General features: G+C 40.2%; 1 protein-coding gene across 1 annotated transcript in view; it reads right to left on the bottom strand.

Annotated features, from left to right (window-relative positions):
* Positions 1-24,138, bottom strand: part of LOC103268571 (signal-induced proliferation-associated 1-like protein 2) — an 84,234-nt gene extending 60,096 nt beyond the window's left edge. Inside the window, exons 1-5 of the mRNA XM_021716619.1 lie at positions 23,969-24,138; positions 19,401-19,504; positions 10,235-10,392; positions 5,737-6,313; positions 1,081-1,355 (exon numbers count right to left, since the gene is read on the bottom strand). Of these exons, the coding sequence (XP_021572294.1) occupies positions 1,081-1,355; positions 5,737-6,313; positions 10,235-10,392; positions 19,401-19,504; positions 23,969-24,080 (1,226 nt within the window). The 5' untranslated portion in view covers positions 24,081-24,138. The remainder of the gene's footprint in view (positions 1-1,080; positions 1,356-5,736; positions 6,314-10,234; positions 10,393-19,400; positions 19,505-23,968) is intronic.
* Positions 24,139-27,741: the final 3,603 nt, after the last annotated feature.

The following is a 27,741-nucleotide window of genomic DNA, read 5'->3' as shown; positions in this document are numbered from 1 at the left end:
TCTTAGAGTAAGCGAGGCTTAGAGAAAGTTTGTGAGCTACCCAAGGGCACCCAGCAAATGCCTGGATTTCAAGCATCTCTCAAAAACCAAAGCTCTTAAGGCTGCCTGCAGGAACTCCATCTGGGTAAAGAGAGAGGTAATGTGCTCTAGATACTACCACCAGATGTGCGATTCCACAAGGGGTGGGCTACAGACTGAATGGAAATGGATGGCTCGTCTTTTTATTTTTTAAGAGATGGGGGTCTCACTCTGCTGCTCAGGCTGGAGGACAGTGGTGTAATCATAGCTCACCACTGCCTTAAACTCCTGGGCTCAACCGATCCTCCACCTCAGTCTCCCCAGTAGCTGGGACTATTGATGGGTGCTATCATGCTGGGCAAGGATGGCTCCTTCTTAATTCGCATTCTTTCTCCTCTTAGCCTTGTGTTTTCTTGATGTTGGCCATGACTATTTTCTATTAGCAATGGAACAGTATTGCTTTATAATTCCATTCTTGCCTCTACCCTCTACCTATTCACCTCTGAGCCTTCCAAGTCTAGCCCTTTCTTTCATGTTTCTCCTAACAGGTTATGACAATACCCCAAACCAGTTCAAAATCTCTCAAGCTCCTACCCGTAGAATAGAGTAGTCAACCACCAACATTCCTTCATACATACAGGTATTCATCTCTTAAATATCTTACTAATTGATGATTTCACGCTACAGAAAGAAATCCTCGTTGCGTAAAGAAAGGCATTTAATCTGCTAAAGGTTGAGCTGTGATAAAGACTATTTCCTCTCAGACACAAGTTTCGCTGGTCCGGGTGAAACCAAGCAGAGACTCTTCCCTTTAGTTTATGAGAGCTCAGCTTTTATGTAGTTGATGCCCCATTAAGTTGTTCAGAAAATTACAATTTATCATTTACAATTTACCAATAACGTCTCCAAAGCCTTTTCTGTTACTCTCATGGCTGACATCTTAACAACACCGTCCGAAGACGTGCCTGACGACACTTCTGGGAACCTCGCTGAGCAGTGAGAACAGCCACAGCTACAGAGGCAAAAAAGGAGTGAGCGCTGCTGGATCCTCCCATGCCTTACCTCCGGGGTGAGCCGTCGTCGTGCGGCTGGATGATGACCACCTTCACAGTCACAGACGTCCGGAGTAGGTCAATCATCTGCTCGTGGGTCAGCGTGGCCACAGCTACTTTGCAGATCTCCACTAGGCGACTCCCTTGGCGTAGGCCGGCCTTCCAGGCAAAGCCAAAAGGCTCGACATCTGCGACGATGCCTTCGAAATTCACGTGGAAGCCGAGCTGCCCCAGCCCGTTCCTTCTCAGGGTCATTTCCACAGTCTCGCAGCCTCTCGTCACTATCTAAGGGGGAAGGAGACCATCAGAGATGCCTGTCCTGCCCATGCTGCCACGGGGCCCTTTCAGGGTGTATATACAAGTTCCACTCCGGCCCCTTTCACTGGCCTTCACAGCCTAGAAGGCACCCGCTTTTCTCTACCTTTCCCTTAAACCGTCCGGGTGACAAGACAAGAACGCACTTAAGGCCAGAGCTCATCACAATCTTGGCATCAAGTGCAAAAAATAAAAATAAAAGCACAACAATGGTTTCATTCTTTGAAGACACATCTATTCCTAATACAAGTATCTTGTTTTTTCTTAAATGCTTCTGACCCAGACTTTGAGAGCATCAGATGGGCTCTGATAATTCCCTCCCCTCCTTGTAGTGGGGACACAGAGAGGCTGTGACACCAAGCAAGTAGCAGATGTATTTGTGCAGGCTGGACTCAGCGGGCTAATGCTCCCAGGATGAGCCCCCCCCCCCGCCCGGGGAAGGAGGAGAGCGGACTTATACCTTAGTTTCAGTAAGGGAGGGGGGTCGGGTTGAGTGATGACCCATTTTCTTTGGAGTTTACAAGGTGGTACTAAGCAAAATTAGATTTCTCAAAGAACAAATGGTCTCCAGGAAATGCATAGCAAGCAGGGTTGTAAACTGATAACTTCAAAAAGAGAGGATTTGGGTAAGTTTGTGAATTGGTTGCTCTTTTGCATTTCCAGGAAAGCTGTCAGTCTTTGGCTATTTGGTTTTCTCAAGCAAAACCAGTCTAGTGGGTTTTCAGAGCTTGCCGATTGATTTTCAAAAGGAATACTTTTAACTGCCATCAGCCTCTTTCTGCCACATCCTTTCTTATGTCAGTGGACTTGGTTCTTATGTGTATTTTTTTGTTCTACAAAAATTATAGCAATGGACAAAAATGTAAAGACCATTACAAGTTTCAACCACCAAGCACTAAAACCTATTAGAGTCCCCTCCTAGGTTCAGAAGGGCAACAGCAGGAAGTCAGAGAGTTAAAAAAAAAAAACTCTCTGTGCACCAGCCCTATGGATGGACCACGGAGGTCCTGCTCTGTCCCCTTGGGTCCTTTTCTGGGGACTGACTACCCAGGCTCACCTGGTTGGTGAGGATGGTTTAGATTGGGGGGGGGGGGCAAGAGAGCCAGATTCCTGGGCTGCTAACCAGAAAAGTGTGTGGGATGGCACTCTGAGAGGCAGAGAGACCCTATGTGCCCACTGGCTGTCTCTCCTCCATCGAACCTTGAGTAGTGGAAGCCCCTGTGCATATATCTTCCCCAAGAATGAGAGCCTACAGCAGTACTATAAAAAGGAACATGAAAGAAGGTGGTTTGCAACTCACTTGGTGCACGAAAGCACCAGTAAAACATGCCCAAAAGCGCTTACTAAGCGGAGTTTACCTGCAACGAAACAAAACCACAGGCTCATTAAATATCATTTGAATGACTAAGACATCACTTATTTGTGGGAAATTTCGAGTCAGGAGGTATCCACTCTATCCCCCAAGGGTGAGGGGCAATGCGTGAAGTTTCAGTTTAATGAATGCTCCATTTCCACGAAACATGCTCTGAATATACAGATACTTATTTAATAAGACCTATGACAGTAAGTACAGCTGTGGGACTGAGGCTGGCTTGGGTATCACCACTGTGTCTGATGTTTCCATGGTTACTACAAGTGCACACAATGCCAATTAGCTTCTCCTAGACAGCTGTGACAGTCTGAGGCTCAGCAAAATGGGTAAAAGAAACTGCTGGTTTAAGTTAGTGGTAAAGTTTTGAAAGACTGAAGTTTCCAAAGTTATTAACCAAATTAATTTAAAACTGTTGAAAAAGTACTTCTGTAATATGTACAACATAAATAAAATTTTCCTTCACTTTTCAACTTGGTTCCAAGCAATCGTACCAAAAGACTACATATAACAGGTGCCCTGTCTTCTTTCAAATATTCATGCAATTGTCAGGTGAAACTTAATATCCGTATGTTAGACTGAAGAAGGCCAAGACTTTCCAGAGTCTTCCAAGCTCTGTCTTTTAAGCTTATTTCCTCCAACTGCCTGCTAACTTCCCCTACTTCGGCTTTTTATTGTTTCTTTATCTCCTGTGTTCCTCACTTCTTTTTTTTTTTTGAGTTGGAGTCTCACTCCGTCGCCCAGACTGGAGTGCAGTGGCCGCTCCCGGCCACTGCAGCCTCGTCTCCGGCGATCCTTCCGCCTCAGCCTTCCAAGTAGCTGGAACTACAGGCGCACGCTACCACACCCAGCTAATTTTTTGATTTATGATAGAGATGAAGTCTCACCAAGTTGCCCAGGCGGGTCTCGAACCCACAGGCTCAGGCAATCCACTCACCTCGGCCTCCCAAAGGCGTGGGATTATAGTTTCAACTCACTTCTTAACATCCCCTAAAGGCTAAAGGACCACGTTCTCCATTTATTGGGAGTTCCTCGCAATTATCCATGAAAATAGTTGCCTCCTAGCCATATGCCCGGGACTGGCTCCATAATTTGTAGGGTTCAGTGCAAAATAAAAATGCAGGGCCCCTTACTCAAAAATTATTTAAAATTTCAGGATGGTGATAGACAGCACTCAACCAAGCACGGACCCTTCTGAGAGCAGGTCCCTGTGTGACCGCACAGGCTATACAACCATACAGCTGGCCCTGGAGGGATAAGCTTGTATTTTGCATTCTTTTTCCATGTCTTTATCTACATAAACAGGCACCTTTAGTTCCACATGTCATCACCTGGGAATGGACACTGAATCTACCATCTTCCGAAAAGGCATGCATTCCCAGCATCTCTATAACTGGATCCTCTTCTTTTCCCCGTTTCTGTTGCCCACCACCCTGAACCAACCCTTAGACTCAATGTCCTCCACAGTCTTAGGACTGGCTTGTTTCCAACAACCCATGTCGCAAGTTATCCTGGACACAAAACGTATTTCCTAAAACACATTCCTGACATGAGGCACCTCAGTCACATTAGCAATTCGTTTTGCTAGGAAAATGGTAGGATGGGGTCCAGGGGATAGTGAATGGAAACAGCCCATGTTTAAATCCACAGAAAGTGCATTTTGGTGGCAGATGAAGTCGCATTTGTTTGTGCTGCATTTTCAGGAGCACAGATTGTGATGAGTCAGTGGATATGCTAAAAAGTATTCGCAATTACCAAAAGTACAGTGTATCTAGAGACACATAAGCATAATACAAGAGTCAATTTTCCATGCATATAAACTAATCACATATTTAATCATCTTCAAACTCATATCTAGGTTTGCACACATACACCTGATAATACTGTTGAACACACTGAGGCGCTTTACTGTAAACAGTGTTTACACATAATGAAATTATTTTTCAAAGGCTAGCAGACACGGATCTGATTTTATCCTCTCTTATACATGGTCTCTAATAACACAAGGGATAAAATTTATATTTGATAAGAGAAAAGGGGGCAATAAATGGATATAATTTCTCCTTTTTTTCATGATAACTGACTAAATATTTTCTAATTAAAAAAAAAAAAAACATACCCCACTTGAGGGAAGATCTACACATGACAAATGCTACTGTCAAAGCCTGTTTTCATCTTATACTACCAAAAACAATAAAAATGGAAAACATTTTGATTTATTCTTATTATTCTATTGTATATACTCAAACTAAAATTTGAACCTTGCTTCATTAAAATTGGGAGCAGAAATATGACCATTAAACACCATGAACATAATACAGCATTAAAGAAAATGCTCATTTTACTGGATCACCTTTTAAAAATCTAAAGTTTTATGGGAGTAAAGTTTTAAGAGATTCCAGGGACTTTAGTACAGAACTAAAAAGTCACATTTTAAAAAATCTCTTTTAAGACATTTTTTTTCAAATCTTTTTAACCCACTGTGTAATTCTTTAAAACCTCCTTAAGAAACTGTGGCATAAAAATTAAAATCTATTTAACATTACAAATTAAACAAAAATGTCTGCTGTGTAAGCATGCACAGAACTGAAGCTGCAAATAGGACTCGCCATTCATATAATCAACAGCAAGTCTGTGTATATTAATTACCCACTGGGAAGGGATGCCACATCAGCTCCCACAGACAGACACAGGACCTAGAAATTGTTTCTCTTTCATATCCCATAAAAATATACCTCAGTGTTCTCTTTTGAAAGTTGGCTTAACTTTTCTTTTCCCATTGATTTATAATGGATGCTTCTCCACCATTCATGTGTTCGGCAATTCTTCCGAAGGACCTCGCATTTGAAATTAAGCTGAGTATCCATAAGAAATAGTAATTCATGCCTTAATTGCTATCATCATGGTGGGATTTCCCTAGTGAAAGCTCCTCTAAATCTAAATTAAAGACACAAAAATGCTGAAAAATATACATGTACTTACTACTAATCGTTGAACAACTTCTCTTATATCTTCAGCACAGTTGTCTATTGAGGACAGAAGGATACATTCTCCTCTTTCATAAAATACTTTGATACTCATTAATCCAGATGTCCACCCAATAACATCCCTGCAGGAACAGTTAAACACAACATTCTTGGAATCTTTTTCGATCAACATTATGAACTCATTGGAAATCCCAAGGAGACATTCAATGTCAGCAGACTGGCCAAAGTCCCGTGCTATCACATGCCACATGATTGCTCCAATGCTAAACAAATGGGCATCCTTCCTCGGCTTCACTTTCTCCTTCTTCTTGGCGCCCAGTGTAATGAAGCTGAACTTCACAGAGGTATCCACGGTGGCCGTTGTGACGAAGTTCTCAGCCAGGTCCTTCAAGTACTCTTGCCTCGTTCGAGTGGCCATTGCTCGAAACTTTTCTGATTTATGGGCCGCATTTTCTGCATTGATTACTTTGGCTAAAAGGAAGTCCCGAAACACTGCTGACTTTGGAAAAGTTACGCCTTTGGGGATTGGTGGACCAAATGGTGGTACATCTTTTGATCTGGAAACTCCAACACTGGGAGAGGGAAAAAAAAAAGAAAGAAAACAAGATGAATGATAATACCATCATATTTATCTTCTGAAATTTGGCATAACCCACACTTCCAACTTAACTGGTCTATTTTGCAGGTTCTTGTTCTAATTTCTGGATATCATGGTTCTTTGTTGTTTGTTTAAGTAAAATGTTTTAAACTTAGTAGACAAGGGGTGTTACGGGCTGAATTGCTGTACCTTCCGAAATCAGCATGTTGAGATGATAACCCTCAATACCTGGGGATTGTGCCTGTATCTGGAGATAGAACCTTTAAAGAGGTGATTAAGTTAAATGAGGTCATTACCCTAATCCAACTGACTGCTTTCCTTATAGAAAGAGGAGATTAGGACACACAAAAAGATGCCAGGAACACATGCACACAGAGGGAAGACCATGTGAGACACAGGGAGAAGACAGCTATCTGCAAGTCAAGGAAAGAAGCCTCCGGAGACACCAACCTGCCAGCCCCTTGATCTTGGACTTCTAGGCTCCAGAACTATGAGAAAATAAATGTCTGTTTAAGCCAGCCAAGTCTGTGGTTTTGAATGGCAGTGTTAGCACACTAATACGGGGGTAATGGATCCACAGTGTTTGGGATGGGCAGTTTTAGATGGCAGCAGGTTGGTGCTCTGTACCCCGTGGGGCCGGTTATCACAGACACACTTCCAACCAAAGCGAGTTTAGACCCAGTTTCCTGAGTGGGATCCCAATAACATGGGACAGAATCATACTTACATACATACATACTAAGTATGCATGGGACAGAATCATACTTACAAGGATAAAATTTTTAAGTGCCAACTTTTTAAAGAAAATGCTTGCCTCACTTGATGACCTTTCAAAAATCTACAGTTTTATGGGAGTGAAGTTTTGAGATTCAATGGACTGAAAAGATCAAATGTAGAGTGATAACAAGCATTTACTGTATCAAAACTAACAATGCTCCTTGACACCAGAGAGTTGCTTTAGTTGTCTCCAACCCTTTCCTGAGTAAGACAAACTATAGAGTGAATTAATTAACAGAGGAAGGTCGAAGATAAGTAAATGAATGAATCCCACAACATCTAGAGCACATGCTCTCCAGTGACTGAGTAGCCCCTACAGACCAAGAATTTGTACCACTCCCACATTTGCCCGAGCAGACACTACCGACTTCGGGGTAAAGAAAGAAAGTGCTCTTTCACCACAAATTTCCTCACTCCCCAAAATCCTGAAAATGGTGAAATAAGGAATGAAAACATTCTGTCCAATTTGTTCTGTTAGATGCAAACTCCTCTTCTGAAATGTGGTTGGTTAGACTTTTAAAAGATCACAGGCAGCCGGGCTCGGTGGCTCAGCCTGTAATCCCACGCCTTTGGGAGGCTGAGGTGAGTAGACTGCCTGAGTCCGCGGGTTCGAGACCCGCCTGGGCAGCGAGACCTCATCTCTACAATAAATCAAAAAATCAGCCGGGCGTGGTAGCGCGTGCCTGTAATTCCGGCTACTCGGAAGGCTAAGGCGGAAGGATCACCGGAGCCCAGCGGGTCGAGGCTGCGGTGGCCGGGAGCAGTCGCTGCACTCCAATCTGGGCGACCGAGTGAGACTCCCACTCAAAAAAAAAAAACAACAAAATTCAGGCTGAAGTGAGGTGCTTCATGGAGCTCTGGGGGTGCCGCCTCACTTCCCCTCAGTTCCAGCAGAGCCAGCATGAGTTCTCCAGCACCCGCTGCATCCTCTGCCAGGCGTGAGCATGCTCCTTTGCTCAGGCAGGTGCACTCAACAGGCTGCAGAGTTGTCATTAGAAGAGGTGCTCTCAACCCCATAGCCCCTTTGGGTGGCAATAAGGCCTAAGGAACTGCACTACCTGGTACTGTGTGTCTTTGTCAGTAAGAGTGCTCCGCCCACCACTCAACACCCACACCAAGCTTGTGAGAAAAACAGCATTCACAAGAGCTCTTGGGGGCTGTGTGAGAACCATCTAGTCTCTAAAATGCATCTTCAGATTAAGACACGGCAGTTTTAAAAAAACAGTAGAGCTGAACCATATTTTCTCATTTCCTTGGAAATTATTTTAATAAATTAGTCACTGGCATGTTTCGAGGAGTGCTCTTATGAGACTAATAGAACATCTTTCTGGAAAATGTGGGCACTCCTACCTTATTCCATGTGATGGAGTTAAGTATAGCTCCGTAAAATACTAGGGAATTGATTTGACAACAGGATTCCTGAAAATTATTATTGATTCTTTGAGAAATACTAGTGATGGTTTAAAGCAAGACCAATGAAGCTGATGAGGCACTTCCAAAATTTTGAGGCACTCTACTTTGAATCTCATTTGTAAATGTTAATCTCTGAATGATTTGCATAAGTTATATTGTATCAGAGAAAAAGTAATACAACGAACTTTGTTTATATGCTAGATTTACATTGGTTTCAAAAATATTCCTTTTCCAGTAATTTAACTAAAACCCAAAACATAAAAGAAATAACAATAGATGCCATTTATTTTTAAGATTTTTTTAATGCTAATGAACCACCTTAAGATAAAGTAGCTTAAAATACTTGATATGACCTAAAAATAATAGTCAATAGAGTAACACCAAGTATAATAAAGCCCTAGGCTTAAGTTTCCAATCCAGAAGCAAGTTCAGTTTGATTATTCTTGCTAATTATCATTCACTGAGGGAAAACCCAGGAAAAAAGCCAACTTACCACATTTGTATCAATATTACTGATTTTGAGCACAACATTTATACAGAAGAAATACTATATTTCTTCAAATATAATTTTTTAAAAAAGTAGTTCTGAGCATTTTGGCCAGTCGTCTAAAACCCAGATGTGTATGAGAATGAGCATGAGAGGACACATGCAGAGTTAGGGTCGATTCCAGGTCTATTCCATGAGAACATACACCACGATGGGCTACAGACTTGCTATGTTTAACAAGCTGACTAGGAGGCAAAAATTCAGGCTAAGAACTACTGATTTTGAACCAAAGACTCTGTTCTTCTAAGATGGGTTGGGCCATCAGGTGTTTCTTGCCCACAGGAGGCAAGCTCTGCAGTCTTTGTGGGTTCACCACTCTTTCGTAATGAATATTTATGCCCCCAATTTAGGCCCAGTGGGCAGCTGAACCGGCAACTACTGGTTTGAGATTATAAAGGAAAATAATCTTCGAAGAATGCTAAGAACGCTAGTAGGTATTCTGTATAATTTAAGCTACTTATTCCTCATAACCACATTTTGAAGTGGGTACTGTCATCCTCAATTTTAAGAGAAGGAATTGAAGACGAAGAGAAACGACATAACTCACAAAGCCCCATGATAAACAGTCAAGCTAGACTCAAGCTCAGGTCCAAACGCCACTTACCAATACCTCTCATGGTACAATCGTTCAGTTGTAGCTGTTTTCTAAGACAGAATCCTAAGCAAGGGTAAAAACTAAAAGCAGCCCTCATCAGAATCAGTCTTGAGATTCCAACGCACACACGTGACCTTTTGAAGTCACCAAAGAAGCACCAACTCCTGGTTTCAGCGGCCCTGTGGTGATGAGTTTTTCTAAGATCTTTGATGTGAAGAAGTACTTCTCTGCCACAATACTGACTTCACCTGAAGAGAACTTAGATGGACACTTCATCTGACTCAGAGGCTGACATCAAGTAAACTAATGGTTTTGGCAGGGGCTAGATGAAGTTTTTAAGGGGAAAACAGAGGAAATGTATCATCTACCATTTTACACTGCTAGTCATTTAACTGTTTCAAGGGGCAGGATGGGAAGAAGGCAATTATTTCTTACAAAAAGTGGCAATGTGATTAAAAATGTATGAGGTTAGAAATAATAATCAGGAAACAAAGGTGTTTTGAGAAAAGATGTTCTGCCCAAATAAACCTGGGAGAATGAGAAAGCAGGGATTACTGACTCACCTATAACACACATTTTCGGTACATGGATTATGCACTCTGACTATGACAAAGACATGCTGAAAGTGAGACCGGATGCTTTTTGGAGTAAATGGAAGTGCCCCAGGCTCTTGGAAGACGACGGTGACGATGTCATTTCCTATGTGCCTTTTTCTCAGAAGCTGTGGTCAAGAAAGTGAATACACACACAGAGTTATAATTTTTTCTTTAGAACAAAATATATACATATATACAATTCACTCATCTTTCACGAGTGACTTAAAAAAGCAGAGCCATGATCTGGAAGCCAGATCTCCTAAACGAGGCACAGAAAAAGTAAAATGGGCTTTGTCCAAAAGACCTATGGAAAGAACAATGTGAATATTTATCTCTTTTACTTTAAAATTCAACTTGCAATCTCTGTCCTTTTGTCTTTATCCAGTTTCCTCTTTCTTTATACCTAAAATAAATAGCACATTAGAGCTCACAACACTGAAGTCCAAGAGAGGGTACAGACTTGCTGAAAAATCCTATGCTATTACACTGGAAGACCTTAGCACGTATCCTGCTCTCCTGTGGTAACATGCATTGCATTTCTGCAACAAACACAAAGCACTGTCACTTTGGTGGGTAATAATTCATACTAACTGAGGCTTGGCCTTTTAAATGTAATTCAGACACACAGAATTCCATTGGATTAATAACCAGAACACCCAACAGTTTGTATTCTTACAAATGGACATCTGGCAGGACATAAGGAAGCCCAGAACAGTTACTATTTCAATACCACCTTTACTTTTGCTCTTTCTTTTTGTGACAAGGATGCCCCCTCCACCTCAAATTCCTCCTAGATCTCTTAGATGAGATCTCACTTCATCTGAAAGAAATTTCCCATTCAAGACTGCCTTGGTGCTTCCACACATACTCCCAGGCCTATTTCTATTGGACGAGTTGCTGTACTGTTTTCTAACGCTTGGTTTACTACTGCTGCCTCAGGTCAAAACCTTCATGAGAACAGAGACCTGTCTCACTGACTTTTGGTCTCCTTTTCTAAGGATATGACAAGCAGAGTAGGCACCCAATACGCACCTGCTAAATAAATAAATGAATGGTACAAATACACATTTATTGACACAGAACTCTGTACATTAAAATTGTGACCACCGCTTTCCTATGAACACATGCCAATAAATCCACATACAAGGCACTGTGTAAGTTTATGTAAGTGAAGGCATGGATCTGTGCTCTAAAAGTTGTGATCTTCAGTTTTAATAAGTAAAACAATCCTTACATGTGCTGGTGATGTCACTGCAAGAGTGGGACCATCTCAAGTAGTAAATCTCTCTTCACTAGCAGTAACAAAGACTACAATCTTGCCTTTAAATTTATTTGGCACCCACAGAGCATATTCCACTGTAAAGAGCTTTCAGTTCAACTTTTAAAGCCTTTTAAACCCAGATACAAAATGGATTTCATTGTCAGGTCTCTGACTCGTGATTTAGCATGACAAAAGGCCTGGGAAAGTGGGAATGAAATGTTCATCCTTTCAGAGTTCTACCCAGCCAGTTAAATTGCTGATTCATATGCTGGAAAATTATTCTTTAAATTCCCATGGCCAAAGTTATAGTTAAAGTTATAAACGCATAAATCATTTTACTGTCTGAATGAAGTTGTGAAAGATACATTAGTATACAATGATGCAGACTCAATGAACCACCTCATTTGAATCTGTAGTTTTTTTCAAAAGTTTGCTAGATATTTAAGTAAAATGTGCTATTTTAAATGAGCGTAAAAACTCAGTGAAAATTGTACTTAGCAAAGACATTCTTTCCTCTTTTCCCCGATAACAGAAATACGTGATTCTCGTATGTGTAATAAGACAAGAGAAAATCAAGAACAAATTGCTTAAAAATATGCCTAATATTGTGTTCAGTGCATTTGCAGAGTATAAAATACAGTAGCGCCCACTGTACTTTAAACACCTTTGAAACCCAGGACTTCTCAGACTGACAAATGGAAGATGGAGCTCACAACGGCCAAGATGTGAATTTGGACCTCCTCTTCTGAGTGACTGTCCTGTGCTGCTTCAGGATGGCCATCCTCCCAAGCCAACACACAGTGCAAGGAGGGACTCGTTAGGTAGTGCTTTCCGGCTGTTGTGACTCAACAGCAAATTGGACAGCTATTTTTTACCCAATTTCTCTTCCTCCTAAAGGAAGACATTAGGTCCAGTTCTATACATCACACAACAGGAATATTTAAAGCACAAGTTAAGGGAAACTTTAAGGCTGGTTACCTCGACAACATGCCAAACTCCTTTTATCTCTTTCGAAGCATATTCTTTTGCTTTGTAAAATAGACCAAAACATGTTTTTAAAAGTCTAGTTAATTTAACCAGTCACATAATGCACTGTGTAGAAAAAACATAAAGCTGTGGGGGTCAGGGGGATAAGGAGATTCACTAAGAAGAGTAAAATCCAAAGCTCTTTGAAGGAGAATAAAATAAGAAAAATGAACACTTTGCCCATTAACAGGATCCTCAAATTTGTCCAGAGACTCAAGAAAATAACTGGAAAGTTAACACAAATATTATTCACTTTTTGCTTTAAGATTTTGCCATACATGACGTAAGTAATTTATTAAACTTAAAGGCAAATGTTTTCTGTGGTATTTAGTTTAGGCTGTTTTTCGAACGGGTCAGTGAACTTCTATGTAATCAGAGTCTGAATGAAAGGGAGAGCAACCATAAACAAACATAGCCCAGCAAAACCTGGAGGTACTACTATTTGTCTTGGGAAATTACAGGAATGACATCTTCTAGGGCTAACTTCTTTCCTGGCATGTAAAGCTGATTAACACTTATTCAGTGATGCCAAGAGAACCTGTATCAGTGTTTTCAACTGCAACAGTGAGTTAACAAATACTGTACTAAATAAATATATTTACATAGTCAAGTCTACTAAATTTCCAACACTTGGTTCAAGCTGTGGAACAGGAATAAGCTCTTGTTATGACAATGTGAGTCTTCACCCAATTCCACGGCAAAAGTACACGGAAGCTACAGAAATAGCATTTATAGCAATACGTTTAGCATCAATTCCTTAAATAAATTTCAGGATTTCAGAAGACCTGTTTTAACTTGGTGCAAAAATAATACAGTTAGATAGAAGAATTAAGTTGTAGTATTTGACAGTACAGTAGGAGAATTATAGTTAACAGTAATTTACTGTACATTTCAAAATAGCTAGAAGAATTGCAATGTTCCCAACACGAAGATAAATGTTTGAGGTGATAAATATTCCCATTTATCCTGATTTGATCATTACACATTTTATACAGGTATTAAAATATCACATGTACCCCCAAAATATGGAAAACTACAGAGGGTGCCAAAAAATTGTATACACATTTTAAGAAGGAACAACAACAACAAAAAACTCTATTAACATTGCAATACTCAAAATATACCGACAACAAAAGATGAATACAAGTCACACTTAACTTCTGCAATGACAAGAGGCGCTGATTATGATGAACTCAAAGTAATACATAGATAACATCTCTTAAAGTATGCATACATTTTTTTGGCACCCCCCATATTACATATCAGGAAAAAAAATTTAAAAATTGAGAACTTTTAAAATAAAATAATAAAATTGAGAGAAGGAAAAATAAAACAAGCAAGAGAAAATAAACAAGTATTAGACAGCCACACTTGGCTCAAAAATGGGATAAGGGTGTAGTAGATTATACATACTAGCCTCTATGTATACAGGTTCCTTAGTTAAATTCTTTTTTTCATAACCCAGCAGGAAAGAACCAAAGCATTTTGCACCTAATTCTGGGTGAAGCAGGCTGCACAATGTGAAAGAGATCAGCCAGGATATGGTTCAGAAGCTCCTAAGAGTCAGTAGGAGAAAGCTCATCTGAAGCTGGAGAGAGAAGACAGACCTCCAGAGAGGGTCTTCAGAAAGAAACAAATCCCTATGCCACAATTACAAGTTCTCAATCCTAATCCTTGTGCTTGACTCTCAGTCCTGTCAATATGCAAAGGGCTGAAGATTCCTTTGATCTGATTGATCCTGTCCCACCCCTCTGACTTCATCACTTGCCCCTTACCTTCTAGATGGCTGCTTTGGTCCTACAAAACAACTTGTTCTTACCCAAGGTGCTTTGAACCTGCGAACCGCTTGTTTGCAAAGTTCTACTCCTTCACACAGAGGGTAGGCTGGGTAGGCTTCTCTTCTTGTAGACGTGTCCCAGTTTTGCACACATGTACGTGCACACACATGCAGATGAGTGCGCACACACGCTCTCCTATACTTTATACTCAATGAGTTTGCACCAGTGGTTAGAATTCTGCCTTGATTCTTAATAGATATTTAGAGTTTCTTATGGGAAAAACATGGAGAAAATGAATGCAGAAAAGTGCTCTAGATAAAAACAAAGGAAGGGTAACTTAAACACCTTACCACTTAAATATAAAAGGTCTACACTTATTGAAGGGGAAAGCCTTTCCTGTCTCCTTCAAGAAAGTGAATGTTCCTTAACTGTTCTTATCTCAGATCATCAAGTAGATCATATCAAATTTAATTAATGTTTCAAGGATTCATCATTCATACCAATCGCAAGAATAAATATACAAACCAGGTAAGCAATGTTGAATATTTTGTAAATTGAGAAATGAAAGAAGCTAAGAATTGGATTTTTAATGACTTGCTAACAAAATTAAGACAGGGACTGTGAAAACGTAAGTGTCTCTCTTCTGACACTGAGCAATATCAACTGTCATTCTAAGCAGCAATCTCTGTTATCGGTACAACTATACAATCCTACTCAGGGTCTGGAGTAAAGCTAATCATGGAAAGTGAAATGCTTTCTCCTTCCAAAATACTCTACAGTATTTTTATAGGTGAGCCTAGATGCAGTCAGAACCTGTTCGTATAGCACTTAATAAGGCAGGTTGCTCCAGTGTGTAAGTTGTTCCTTGGCAGCATCAGTTAGGGACTCAGGGAAGTACACAAACCCTTTAAGACGGGGGTTTATAATTGATCTCACTAACAGGAAGGAAGGGTTCCAGGCTTATTGCAAATGCAACAAGCCGTGCCACGGATACCTCTGTGGTGTCAAGTCTATTACTGGGATTAGGCAAGTATCCTTCAGTTGTAGTCTCAGAACCTAGGGCCTTCGTCCTGTTCATTGTGCACCTCCAGGGGACAGGGATATACCTCCCCACCAGAATAGTTCAAACTTGACACAAAAGAAAATGGTTACAGTGTACCAGGCACTGAGGGGACTCGGAAGGGAATACACCTCGTGTGAAGGAAAGGCTTGTCTGCCCAAGTGAAGTTTAAAGCCAAACTGTGATGTCCTTCCCACTGATGACATCCTGTAGTGATTTAACCATGACCTGTCTACAGGGCAAGCAGAAAGGAAGCACACAGAGGCAGTCCTGGGAAAAAAGGATGAACTGTCGACAGGCCAGGGAGACTTGTGGGTCTTAACTTCTGAAGAGAGAAAAATGCCCCAAGAGCAGGGTTCATCATTTCCTCGGTCTGGCTAGGTTTTCTTTATAAGGGTCGGAGATATTCCAAAAAGTAAACTCTTTTGTACTGTGGTAAACTCTTTAAGACTTTAAATACATCTCAGAATCTGCTTTCAGCTTGACTTATAACAAGAAAGAGCACAAGAAATTAGATCTGATGTGGATGAGTCTGGACCAGTTAAACAGTCACAAATATTGTGGCGCTAATGAGGCCAAGGTTATGGGCACAATTCATGTACAGGCCAGTTAACTTTGCTAAGTCCTGTGACCTCAAATTGCCCTCATGAACTCAGCTGGTCATTTCAGACATTTCTGCCCTTGGTATTAATACAATTTGTGGGCATGGGCGGGGTGGGTGAGAGAAACAGAAAAAGCCAATACAACCCATAACAAATTTGGAAAGTACAGGCCCCAAGACTGCAACTGGCATCACTTATCCACAAACAGAACATTCTGATGACAACTTGTGATTAGTAAAATATTTTTTTAAATGTCAAAGTAAAAATAATTTTCTGAAATGTTTGATAAATTTAGTCTCTCACTTTCTTAACAAATCAGGCCTTAGCTTTTCATAATAGATCTTTAAGACCGGGAACAGGAAAATAAAATGCAAATTAAGTCACTTAAAATACTGGTACTCTGTATCTGACGAATTGTAACAACAAACTTATTGAGCACATGCCATGCCTGGCACTATTTTAAGTGCTTTACATGTGTATTAATTCATCCAGTTCTCATAAACTGCCACTTAAGGTTCATCAATTCATTTATTACTCATTCAACAAGTGTTTATTGACTGTTTACTATGTTCTGAGTATTGTTCTAGGTGCACGGGACACCTTAGTGAGCCAAACAGACGCAAACCCCTGCTTTCAGGTCTAAAGGAAAGCAAAGCATAGAGAAGCTTGGCTCAGGTCACGAAGCTAGTGGCTGGTTCCAGAATTCCTGCTCTTTTCAACTCTGTTCTGCTGAAGCACTTTTTCAAGCTAGAAGAAGGAGGTCTCAAAGCAGGCCCTAGAATCACAGGATTCTAAGCCCGTGAGGGAGATATCATACACCATCTGGTCCAAGTGTGCTCATGGATGCCCTATCTTTCCACTTCCAAATCCACGGAAGGGATGTCTAACAGACAGTGCTCCTTCCCCCCGGGTCTGGTGCTACTCTAGAACCCTCCTCACTACAGTGCTCTAAGCAGCTCTCTGGCCAGCTAGTCCATGGCCTCATTATATCACTTTCAAATTTCTTGAAAGACTAAGACCTTTACCCAAGGCCACGGGGCAAGCAACTGACTGAGACAGGCTCAGAATGCAAGTTGCTGACTCATCCCTCACACACTTCACTTGTCCTCTGTACATTTTTTAGCATACAGATTTCCCAGTGAATCACACTTTGGATCATACCTAGCCATATACGGTAAGAGCAATAAAAAACCCAAAGTTTTTACCGTTTTCCACCCCTAACCTATCAGTGTAACTTAACACAATGCCATGAATTCTCATTTAAGATAAAAACAAAAAACATGAACAGAATAGGTTTTTAGGCTATGGCATTCGTGATGCATATCCTCAATTTACAGGAATTTTCTGTTTAATCTCCAGTTTGGGAAGTTTCACACACATCCATACACCTCTACCCACCTCCCTCACCTATATTTTCACTCTTTGCTCTCCTGATTTTTGTGTGTAGAATTTGTCAAGCACAGTTTCAGTGAAATAGTCAGGCACAGAGAACTCTAATGCCTACAGATTTTCATTTCCATACAATAAAAGGGAAGCCAGTCTTGAGTTCTGGCAATGGTAAAAAAAAAAAAAACAACACTTTGGAGGCTGCCACATGTGAAACACTGGGGCCAATTTGGTTTGCAGTCCAATGACTCAAATAATTAGGAAACTGGAAGGGCTTGGTGGTTTGAACACTCGATGACGGGGGTCAAAAGTCACTGGCTCTATTTCTGCTGAAGTACTGACAGATTTTCTTGGCCTGAATAAGCCCTATCGGTTTTCTGAGCAATAACTCTCCCACAGAGTTTAATTACTGAATGATTCTCAAGTATCTGCTGAACAACTGTACTGGTCTAAATTAAGCTTCTTAATATCCAGGCAATCTGTTTGGCATGATTCCAAATAAATTTTTAAGAGCTAACATATTTTAGGTTAAAACATACATAAATATATACATGTAACCCAGTGACTGTAAATCCATCTCAGAAAAAAACATGTAGCTGTGCAATCTAGAGATAGATTAATTAAAAGTAATCGGAAGAACTTTGCTTACTGGAAAACACTGTAGGAAATTCACGAAGGACACGAGACTGAGGTAAGTACTAAACAGAAAATGGCAAGAAAAATCTAGCTGGAAACTTCCACAAGAGAAGTGAAAAAAGGAGCTGGTGTCCCTAATGTGATGCATCCTGGAAATCAGGAGTTTGCTTTCTAATCCTAGCTGTAGGGTCAGAGGCTAGGGTGCTTCCTGAAACTACTAATAGGGAAGAGGCAGGTGGCTGGTTTCTTTTTTGGGAAAAAGAAAGCAGATTTGGACTAAATTCACAGAATTTAATGAGTATTTAAAAAAACAAAAGAGAAAAATATCTGAAACAATTAACTTTCATCCATCTGACAAACACTTATTGAGCAACTCCTATGTAGTCCTGGTGACTTAATATATTTAGAACAAAAGAATATCAGTTAAGTGACATCAGGAGAACCAAGTTTCCTAAGCGTGAAAACAGTCTTTGCCTTAACTCTGGATTTACCCAAATACAATTAAACTCCTAAAATTAAATTATGTCTTGAATCAGTTGTAAGAACCTAGTAAATTACAAATCTTCCTTTAAACAAATCTTCAGACACCAAAGTAATCAATATGATTTTTCAAGGAGTCTTGAGCTTAACACTGGTAGAGCTCACAAGATTCTACACAAGATGTGAAACACAGACTTTTCTACTACACAGAGCCTCTCTGACCCAAACACAGATCATTTTCTATTCCAGACAATTCTCCAAGTCCCCTTGAGCTCATTGAGTAGACATGGCATCTCCAAAATTTTTAGCACACAAAAAGCCATAATTTCTAGCACTCTTTGCAAAAGAACTTGTTCAGTTCATTTTACAGTTATCACAAAAGTAAATTATTTTATGATGATACATGTAAAAAGTTTTCAAAGGTTCTTAATTCTTAATGAGTGACTGTAGTCAAAGCATGATGCACACTATTTTGTTTTTCCTCTAAAAAGGTAATAAATTCAATTAGAACAATGAAGACTGCATGAAGAGAATAGTTGAAAATAGTACCAGTAACAATTACAAATAGTGTTTTCTAGAAATAAGTTATTTACCCACAAGTACAAACTTAAGTTACGACAATCAGTTGGCCTTTTTGTAGCTGACACAGGTTTCTCTTAAGATTTTGCCTATCAAACAATAACAGTGGATACAGAAGTGTTTCTAAGTTTTATAAGAAAAAACTGAAAAAAAATTCCCTTTAAATTCCAAATACTTCCAAATGATCAAAGAGTCAAAGACTATTAATGATCTTTAAGAAAAAGCTCCACTGACTGCTGGCAGATTCTAAGTGCATCAATATCATCAGTGGTCTGACCTCAGATTTCCTCATCAGGGTAAAAAGTGAGAACATGGGAGGACATACCTGCTGCCGGTTGCTGGGCATGTAGGGAAGGAGGGTAGACACATGGAACATAAGCTCGTAGTCTTTGTACGTGGTATAGAGAGAGTGAGTGCCTGTGGAATCAGCTGAAAACAAAGGTGAATTACAAGGCAAGTTAGGCAGCTCCAAAACTAGCATTTTAACACTAAAAGGTTATTACTGCACACGGCAATTCAATTGCAAAAAACACAGCCCACTATGCTCTACGCTACCAGCATCTAGGTGCTGTTCATCCAGTGCTCTCCAGGCACTGCTTCTACCACCTCTTGCCCCAGGGCTGTGAACAAGGGGCTCCTTTCTCCCCAGTGCTTTCTACTGAACCACTGTTTCTTTTCTTCCCTGTTCTTGCCCTCACAGTAGGGATTTAGGTCTTCCATCCAGGGCGAGGTGCTCTCACCACCAAGTACACTTGTGAGCAGCAGAGGAGAAGAAGCAAGCACAAGTCTGGGTGCAATTATCTGAAGGGGGCGGCTAGCCAGCAGATAGGTTTGCTGCATCCTTTTGTGTGTATGTGTATATTTACAGTTCATTCTTAGTTATACTTGGGCACTTGGTCTTCCAGAATGCAAAAAAAAGAATTAGGCTTGACTAAATATGGAAATGGGAACAAAATATGTTAAACATGTCCTCTGAATGCTGTAATTAATTTTTTCTCTTTTCAACAAGGAGTACAGTGATATATCAGATGAATTAAGAATATAGAAAATGAATGAGACCTCCTACAGTATGCACTGACACACATATTAAAAAATTATGACACTTGAAACCCTGTTAATCATAAAACTATTTATCTTTTGAATGAGTCTTTGCAAATTCAAAATCCATCTGTATTATCAGTGAGACTACCTCAGATTGAGAGCTTTGGACATCCAAGCTAATCCAGTGACTATAAAATATTTAAAGAGCTGGGCTCGGTGGCTCAGCCCGTAATCCCGTGCCTTCGGGAGGCTGAGGTGAGTGGACTGCCTGAGCCCGCGGGTTCGAGACCCGCCTGGGCAGCGAGACCTCATCTCTACAATAAATCAAAAAATCAGCCGGGCGTGGTAGCGCATGCCTGTAATTCCGGCTACTTGGAAGGATCGCCGGAGCCCAGCTGGTCGAGGCTGTGGTGGCCGGGAGTGGCCACTGCACTCTGGTGTGGGCGACCGAGTGAGACTCCAACTCAAAAAAAAAAAAAAAATTTAAAGTGATAATTCTGATGTGAAGTTCTGAATGGCTTTTTGCTGTGGATAAATGAGACAAAAAGATACACATAAAATGAGATGTAAATGGAATACAATTTTTCTTTCTCAATTCTTGATCTATAAATAGTCTTATTTTTCTACTTTTTAAACAAAAAAACAATGTTGTTCACCATCATTTGTTGGAAAAGTCTCTAAGTAGTTATTTTAAGTTCATCTTTTTTTAATCTAAAAATTTAAATTTTACTTTCTTTCTGAATCCAGTAGTATGCCTTTCTTTCCAATATTTATATCAAATTCAGAGACAGTTATGAAAACTCTTTGTATAAGAAAGAAAAAATACTCTATACAATTTAAAAATGCTCTGAAAAGGTACTCACAGAAGGCCATTTCATGAATGAGTACTTAAAGTATGTACATACTGATAACTTACCGATGTTCAGATAGGATACTGATCTAGTAAGCTGTATATCAAACAGTCCCAAAATAATAAAAAAAATTGTCCTTTTAACAATTCATTAAATACATATCTGTTATCTTTCACAGGACTTCTTAAAAGTAACAGTCCATTGACGTTCTCTTGGCTGGGAACCCTGACACAGAACACAGCTTTGGAGGTGAGCAAGCACGGTCCCGCGGGCAGGGCAAACGTGTCGTTAGGAACAGCCAGCTTGCTGATAACAAAACTGAGACTGGGTGATGAGACTGCCCAGTTCACACAAGGACTCTCACCACAACACTGATATTAGGATGGCTAGAATTCAGTAAGGTAAATGTTGACTGATACCAGACTTCAAATTCAGGAAACTGCAATGAAAGAAGAATTGATTTGGTGGGAAAAATACTTTTTAAAATGTGATAATTTGTCCATCCAAAGCTGCACTAAAAGATGAAATTCTAAAATAAAGTGTTCTCTAAGTTTTAATCTCAAACATCAGCATGGTAATGGAGAAGTTAAAATAATAAGGATTGTTCCGGGATTTGCTGCAAAAAGGGATACAGGCCATCCATTTTATCATTCTCTGCACCAAGCCCCCAAAAAGCCTGCCTATGGCTGGGATTCTGCACTTTGCATCTTGGTGGCTCAAATCTCTTCTGGTCCTCCTTTACTTTATGATCAAGAGAGAAACAACTCATTTTAGAGCAAAAAGGTTATCCCAGATGTTCTAGCCCAACACCCTGAACTTTCCTTGTGAAGAAGCTGAGACCCAGATTCTACCTAAGCCCTATAAGTAGGCAGAGTTAAAACTAGAACCTAATTCCTCCAAACTCTGGAAGGAAGATTTTTATTTGTTCCTAGAAAGACATAATTTTTATTTAACCATTGCATGATATTTAATTCTCAAATATCTCCTCTCTACTAAAGGAAAGTCATACTTGTTTGCATCTCACAGAATGCCTTGCTCAAAAAATTAAAATTTTTGCTCATAAAAATTACGAATTTTGATATGGTTGTACTTTGTCAGTGCAACCATATCAAAATCTAGTTCTTATGCTTTCATCTCCTTACTAAGGTGCCTAATATTACATTCATAACGTATCAAGGACATCTCCTAGGTCATAAAAATCCAGAGCTGATGTCAATTCTATAAGTGGGAAAATACTTGGATAATCTGCATTGTAGCTTTATGGACTACACAGATCAGAAGTTCTTAAAATGCTTTCTCAAGCCAACCCACTAAGACAGCAGGCACTTACAGGAACAAGAGTTCACATCATCTGTGGTTTTCTTGAGGACATCCTTAAGCATAGGAAAGCATATTAGCATTTCTGGGGGGTGAATGGTGGTTTGTAGGAAAGGGAGTTAAAAAGAAAAATCAGAAGTCTTATTGATATTTCTTAAAATATATGGATGCTCATATTTTGGGTACCATGAATTATTTCCTTTATCTTTACATGAGTCACAATCAATATACAACTAACGTAATAGTCCACCTGCAGTCCTGGCATGTGTAGGAGAAACACAGGGGCCCACAAAAGTGTTAACAGCATTGCAGTGTTTTGTGATCTATCCTGTAACTGCAACTTTCTTTTTTTTGAGTTGGAATCTCACTCTGTCACCCAGACTGGAGTGCAGTGACCGCTCCTGGCCACCGCAGCCTCGACCTGCTGGGCTCCGGCGATCCTTCCGCCTCCGCCTTCCAAGGAGCTGGAACTATAGGCGCGCGCTGCCACGCCCGGCTAATTTTAAAAAATTTATTGTAGAGATGAGGTCTTGCCAAGTTGCTTAGGTGGGTCTCGAGCCCGCGGGCTCAGGCAATCCACTCACCTCGGCCTCCCAAAGCGCAGGATTACAGGCTGAGCCACCAAGCAGGCTGTAACTGCAACTTTCGAAAACAGATCTAAAAACAGAACCAGCTATAGGCATCGCCCTTACCTAGATGAAATATTAATGATGGTCCCAAGTTGAATGGATGTTGGGAGCTGGGCTTGGGGACTACGGGGGAATAAAAGGCAGGGAGCCACTGGGCATCAGGCCACCTCGGTCCCATCCCAGCTCGGCTATACCTTGAGGTTCCCGTCCAGAAAACCCTTACTTTACCTCTGCTACTAGGAGATAGATGCTCTCTCAGATCCTCCAAGTTTAGAATCTACCTGCTTACACATTTTCATCAAAAGAGCAAGCACTTCAAAAGAAGCAAAATTTTTCTAAAATAAAATTTCCTCTGCCTGGTATTTTAGGTGCTAATAGCAACTAAGTAACAACACAAAGATACAACATATAGAATTTATGAGGACCATGAGAAATATTATGATCTAAATGAAGATACTGGACAGATTCCCATAGGAAGGTGTAAAGTCCATGTTTTGAATTGGCCAGTCAATAAGGTACCTTATAGCTAATATGTGGCCCACTCAAGGGGACTCAACTAAGGTCTCTGAAAAATCAGACTCATCGACCTTTAAATCACTGTTCCAACTCGCAGTTAACATCATGAATCAGAAATGAATAAAAGAAGTCCAATGGCATAGTATGAATGGATGAATGTGCTAATATTTTGTCTCCTAGAAAAGAATGCAGTGCTTGTCCTTGGTATATGGAAACAAGGGTATAATAGAAGAGATTAGGCTAAAAGAAAGAAGAAAATATTAAAAAATTCTTCATGAAACACTGGGGAATCTCTCTGCTGGTGTTACAAAGGAAAAAGAATTGACCTTTTGTGCTTATGATGTGAAGCACATGTACCTCTTGAGAAATGTGCTTCCTTTGTTCATCTGAGGAGATCTAAACTCGATCCTAAATAAGCTTGCTAGGCTGCTTCTGGGGTCAGGAACACGAGGGTATGTGATCACTCACTTAGATTTATGCGCATGCCTACCTTTGGAGAATTAAACTTCTGCACGCACACACACAAATATGATGCTTACTTTTATTGTCTAGCTGAGCTCGATATTTACTAAATCCTTTCAGCCGCACTCTCTGGCCCAGAAGATCAAGGAATTCTTCAAAAGCCGGTCCCGCCGTCTCATTGTTATACATCTCTTCCTCTGTGCTCTGGCCTGCTTTGCAATAAAGGATCCCAATCTTGTGCTGAAAGCTCAGCTGAAATGGGGAAGAAATAGAATTACTTGGCAAAGCGTATCAGACAAGTTAACTTTCAGTAAAATTAATACTACAGAAGCTGAGAATTCTGTTCTCAGGAAAAGCATGCCAGAACCATTCCTATCAGTGAATAAGCAAAACAGTAAGAAGCTATCACTGTATAGGATACTACAAATGCATAACAAATCCAGAAGCCCCCAAATTTGGCTGAATAATGTCAGAAACCCCAACAAATAAAACATAGAGCTATGGCCATGTGGGATTTACCAGGCTTCCAAAAAGGATAGACAGTCAAGGTCCAAGCATCTACTTAAAAATACAACTGCATAGTGGGAGTCTGCCTGGGGAAGGGCGGGCACACCTCATCAACAAGGGTACCTGCATAATAAACATCTGTATACCTAAGCCTGAAATGTACCCCACATCTTTAAGATAAAAAAATTAAAAGTTAAAAAAAATACAACTGCAGAAATACTTAATCTTATATACTTCATATAATATGTATCACTATTTTCCAAGTTGAAAAGAAAAAAAGGCCACAAATTGTTAAAAGTTTTCCCTCGCTAGTTCCTAATGCCTTTTTCTTCTTTAATTTATTTGAACATTCACAGAAATATGTAAAACTTTAAGAAAAAAAATCAAATTAAGGCCTAGTAAGGATAGAATCCCAATTGAAATTGTGATATATATATATAAATGTTTTCTTTCCATAAAAGTAACTCTGGTTGTATAATTACACTTTTCTTACGTTTTTTACTATCTTGGAAAGAAAACATCTGCTAAATATACAGCATACCATCAAGAATTTTAATAGCAATTAAAGAGTTCCTGCTGTAATCCTATCTCACAGTCAATGCTCTGTCATGTTGGAAGCTACAGGATCTCCTCCCAAGGCCAGAAGAAACTGGATCCATTTTCACAGCTTTCTTCTTATCCCCCAAAGAGGAACCACTTCTTACTCCTGCAATCAGAGCTCTTAATCTGACTACCAGCAATCTGAGCTTCAAAGACTGACAGATTATCAGACATCACGGATTCCCTAAAGACATCAATCCATAGCACTGTTCACTTTTATTATCTAGCTGCAAAATAGAGCCTTTAATCAAAATTCATAGCTGACTATAGCAGTAAAATAAGGCAAAATGATACTCATTTCCCTTGAGCAGCGAAGTGATGACAGAAGTCTCATCTATATTATTACCTAACGACTACATACGAGGCAAGAAAGGCACAAGACACCTGCCAGGGTGACCTCAGCAGACCTCATTGTATGCTGAATAAACTTGGAGTTGAGCTGGCAGTCAACCGCCAATAGATTCTGAGCACATTCTGATCTTGACCAAGCACTATGGGAGAATACAAAAGGAAGCATCACCTCTCTACAATCTGACCCTATATTGATAGATGGGCATTGTAGTTCATGGGCTCCCCAACTGCACAGTGAAGACAATATCTGTACCTTAGTGTGGGGCTTTGAGATGGTATATATAAGCTACTTCATAAAACTTAGTATTATTCATCTTACTGAACTAGTTCTTTAGTAGGACTGAGAAAAAAACATTTCCACTCATCCAGAGACTGAAGAATCAATGTTTCTGATTAACTCAATTATCCAAATAAATGAGACACTACGTTGACTGCAAACAGGCCATCATCTTCAAAAATTATTAAGTGCAATAAAAATAATTAATTGCACCTGAGTGACTTGGAAGACGCTTCAGGATCTTATAGTGCATCAGGGAAATTCTCATGATTAGCAATTATTACACCGATGCTGACGACATTAGCGACTATTGGAATCTGCATTAATACTACATAACACAGTCTCAAGATCACTACTTCACATCCGTGATACAATGCTAGCTGACTTCTCTTTCAGTGTTAGAAGAAGATTTCAGCTCTCCAGTGATTTGGTCCATGCTGGGATGAGAGTCCACCACTGATGCTGTAGAGGACCTGGGCTGCCACAGGTAACTCCAAAGTCTGTGCATCCCAGCACTCACGGCTTGCTTCCTCTGCACCCAGCAGAGATGGCCACACCATGATCCTCACTCTCAGAGGTCAGAGCTGACTGCTGTGCTATCAATTCTGCACCCCTCTTCCCCCGGTCACTGGACAAACCAGCCTGTGTCTAGATCCTAACTGTGAGAAGGATGTACATTTCCATTCAAGAAGCTCCTGGGCCCACGGGACTCAGTGGCCGTGGCTGAAATAGATTTCAAAGCCCCCAGGCATCTCATGACAGCTGCCAGACTCTGGCTCCAATGAAAACACCCTGTAACACACATGGCATGGCACAGCAGGGCACAAGTTTACTACTCACAAGTATTTGCCAAGTGAAACTTGAGAGAGAAATATCTCCGGTGAGTTAGAATAAAAAATCCTGGCTTGTTTACAACAAGGGCTGATTCCACTAAAATAATAATAAAATCAAACAGTCAGCGAAGAGACCTCTTACCTGAGTTTCTTTTAGAAATCTGAAAAACAATAAAAATGTAGTATCGACTCCTCCTCCTCCTGGGGTGTATCAGAAAGCTAGTAACATATTCTTTGGAACCATCATGATATAAAGGACAGACTCCTCATGTACTCAATTTCCTAATTCTCTCAGACCAAGGCTTTGTTTCTAACCCTGCTAAGCCTCAGGCTGAGCCTACCACTTTGCCCACTGCACTGAATCCTACCTTTATTTGGTCTGATATGAACTGTAGCCAGTCCCATAGCCTTGGGATAGAAGCAGGCTGGCACTTGGGTGTGAGCACTGCTGCAGACTAAAAATATTCGCTTGTCAAAAAAAAATCCCTGTGGTTTCAGTACTGACAGTTGGACATACATATACACTGCCCAGAAAGCAGAGGATCCAGTCAATGTCTCATCTTCTTCCTGGGACAGGATAACAACTGGCTGCTTAGTCCCAAGGCCAGAAGCTTTGTCATTATTGATAAGAAAATTAAAATTAAAATGAAGGAAAGAAAAACAAAGCCTCTGAATTGCCTTGAAAATAAATTTGAGTGTGCTGGGTAAACCCTTTCTACTTCATTCTCCTAAGTCAATCTACTTGCTCTAAGCAAGCAGTCTTATTTACTTAGACCTGCTTGACTTAGTTTGAAGCAAACCTGCTATGTAAGTTAGCATATATATCCAGGATAAATGGACAAGAGGAAAAGGAGCCATATTTGGCTGATTAACACATTAATCATTTTGCCAAGGGCGTCATTCTAAGATAGTGAGCTGTAATAATTCATCTAAATGATAGTTTTTTAAAAGGCAACCTATAATATTTTATGAATTTACCTGCTGTATAAATTAGGATAGTCTTTTTAAAAAGAAAAAATGAGATTTTTATAAGTGGAAAGATGAAATTACGTAGATAAAGTAAGAAAACCATCAAGCTCCTGCTTAATAATTATATTCCCTATGATTCTGCACGGCATTCAGTCTTCCTCCTCAAAACACCATACCAAACTCAAAGAGTAGAATGAATGTTCCCAACACCTACAAAATCCCCCACTTTAAAAACATGTCTTGTAGAGAGCAGATCTACTCAGTGACTATATGTCAAACCAGGATGGATTAAAATTACAGACTCCAAGAAAGC

Source organism: Carlito syrichta, unplaced genomic scaffold, assembly GCF_000164805.1.
Source record: "Carlito syrichta isolate Samal-C Ts95f unplaced genomic scaffold, Tarsius_syrichta-2.0.1 Scaffold308849, whole genome shotgun sequence".
In the NCBI taxonomy this organism is placed as follows: domain Eukaryota; kingdom Metazoa; phylum Chordata; class Mammalia; order Primates; family Tarsiidae; genus Carlito; species Carlito syrichta.
The sequence above is the reverse complement of the archived record's forward strand: the minus strand, read 5'-3'. Positions and strand labels throughout refer to the sequence as shown.